We start from the raw sequence: 1,178 nt of genomic DNA, 5'->3' as shown, positions 1-1,178 counted from the left end.
AGGGAGATAAAGTAAGTAAATGTGCAGCTGCACCACCAGCACTTTGTCCAACGACGGTGATATTGCCTGGATCACCTCCGAAATATGCAATATTGTCTTTGGTCCATTTTAATGCCATTACCATATCTTTCATTGCAGCATTTCCAGGAATTTCAATATTTGGATCGTCAACTCTTAGAAATCCTAAATGTCATTTATTTAGGCATAAGTATTTCAACAATTGTTAATTTTGCAACTTACCAAAGATACCTAGTCGATAATTGAATGTTACAAGTATTATATTTTCTTGTACCAAATAATCTGGACCGAACGATTCGGAATTACCGGAACCTGCTAGAAAGGCGCCACCATGAATCCAGAACATTACCGGTTTTAATTTATTTGCGGAATTATTTGGATCCTGTTGGTGCAGTGCTTAGTCAATAATTCTAATATTAAAATTTACTTAAAAATAACATTAATTACCTCTGGGGTGTATACATTTATGTAAAGACAATCTTCCGATTCGTTTTCTGCCGGTTCCGCCGAAATAGGCCAATGCTGGAAACATATACTTCTGTGTACGGTTGCATCTCTTATACCTGTCCATGATTCGGGCGGCTGGGGTGCCTAAAGTAATAGTATTATAACAAACAAGTATACTATATAAAAACGAATAGGAATTAAAGTGTTATCTTGTCTTGGAACAAAGTGTTACAAACAGTTTTCTAGGGTACCTTTTAGACAGAAAAAATACTGTTCCCGGGGGATAGAAAAAATTAGTTTAGTGTGGTCGATTTCACACCTTAACTATTCAGTCGATCAACATGAAATTTTTTAGTCACAAAAAATTAATATTATGTGTTTCTCGATGATTTTTGACACGTGTTTAGGCCATCAACGCAAGCGAAGCGGCGGGTAAAATCTAGGATCTTATACATTTTAATTTGTTAACTTCTTTTGTCATGAAATTTTCGTCCCGTATCTATTTCATTTTCTCTGTGTTTACTGTTTTTTGTTAACTAGCAACACTTACTTTTGATTTTGTAGCATTTAACTGTAATTTTTGTTGAAGTGAAACTTCTTTACGCACGGTAGGGTAAGTTTGTCTCATACGAGTTGCTATGTAACGAATTCATGCAACGGATGTCCTCCCTCTACTAGGCCACGTAGTCGAGTTCGTAGTGGGGATCGCTTGA

At 36.2% G+C, this 1,178-nt stretch overlaps 1 protein-coding gene across 1 annotated transcript; it reads right to left on the bottom strand.

Moving 5' to 3' along the window:
• Nucleotides 1–36: 36 nt before the first annotated feature.
• LOC108743925 (para-nitrobenzyl esterase-like) lies at nt 37–609 on the bottom strand (the record flags this gene model as incomplete). The annotated part of the gene is made up of 3 exons (XM_018479526.1): nt 37–183; nt 241–400; nt 466–609. Coding segments are annotated over 3 exons (451 nt in total), but the record flags the coding sequence as incomplete, so codon positions are not given.
• Nucleotides 610–1,178: the final 569 nt, after the last annotated feature.

Source organism: Agrilus planipennis, unplaced genomic scaffold (genome assembly GCF_000699045.2).
Source record: "Agrilus planipennis isolate EAB-ADULT unplaced genomic scaffold, Apla_2.0 scaffold3310, whole genome shotgun sequence".
Lineage (NCBI taxonomy): Eukaryota > Metazoa > Arthropoda > Insecta > Coleoptera > Buprestidae > Agrilus > Agrilus planipennis.
This window is presented reverse-complemented; position numbering and strand designations above follow the sequence as displayed.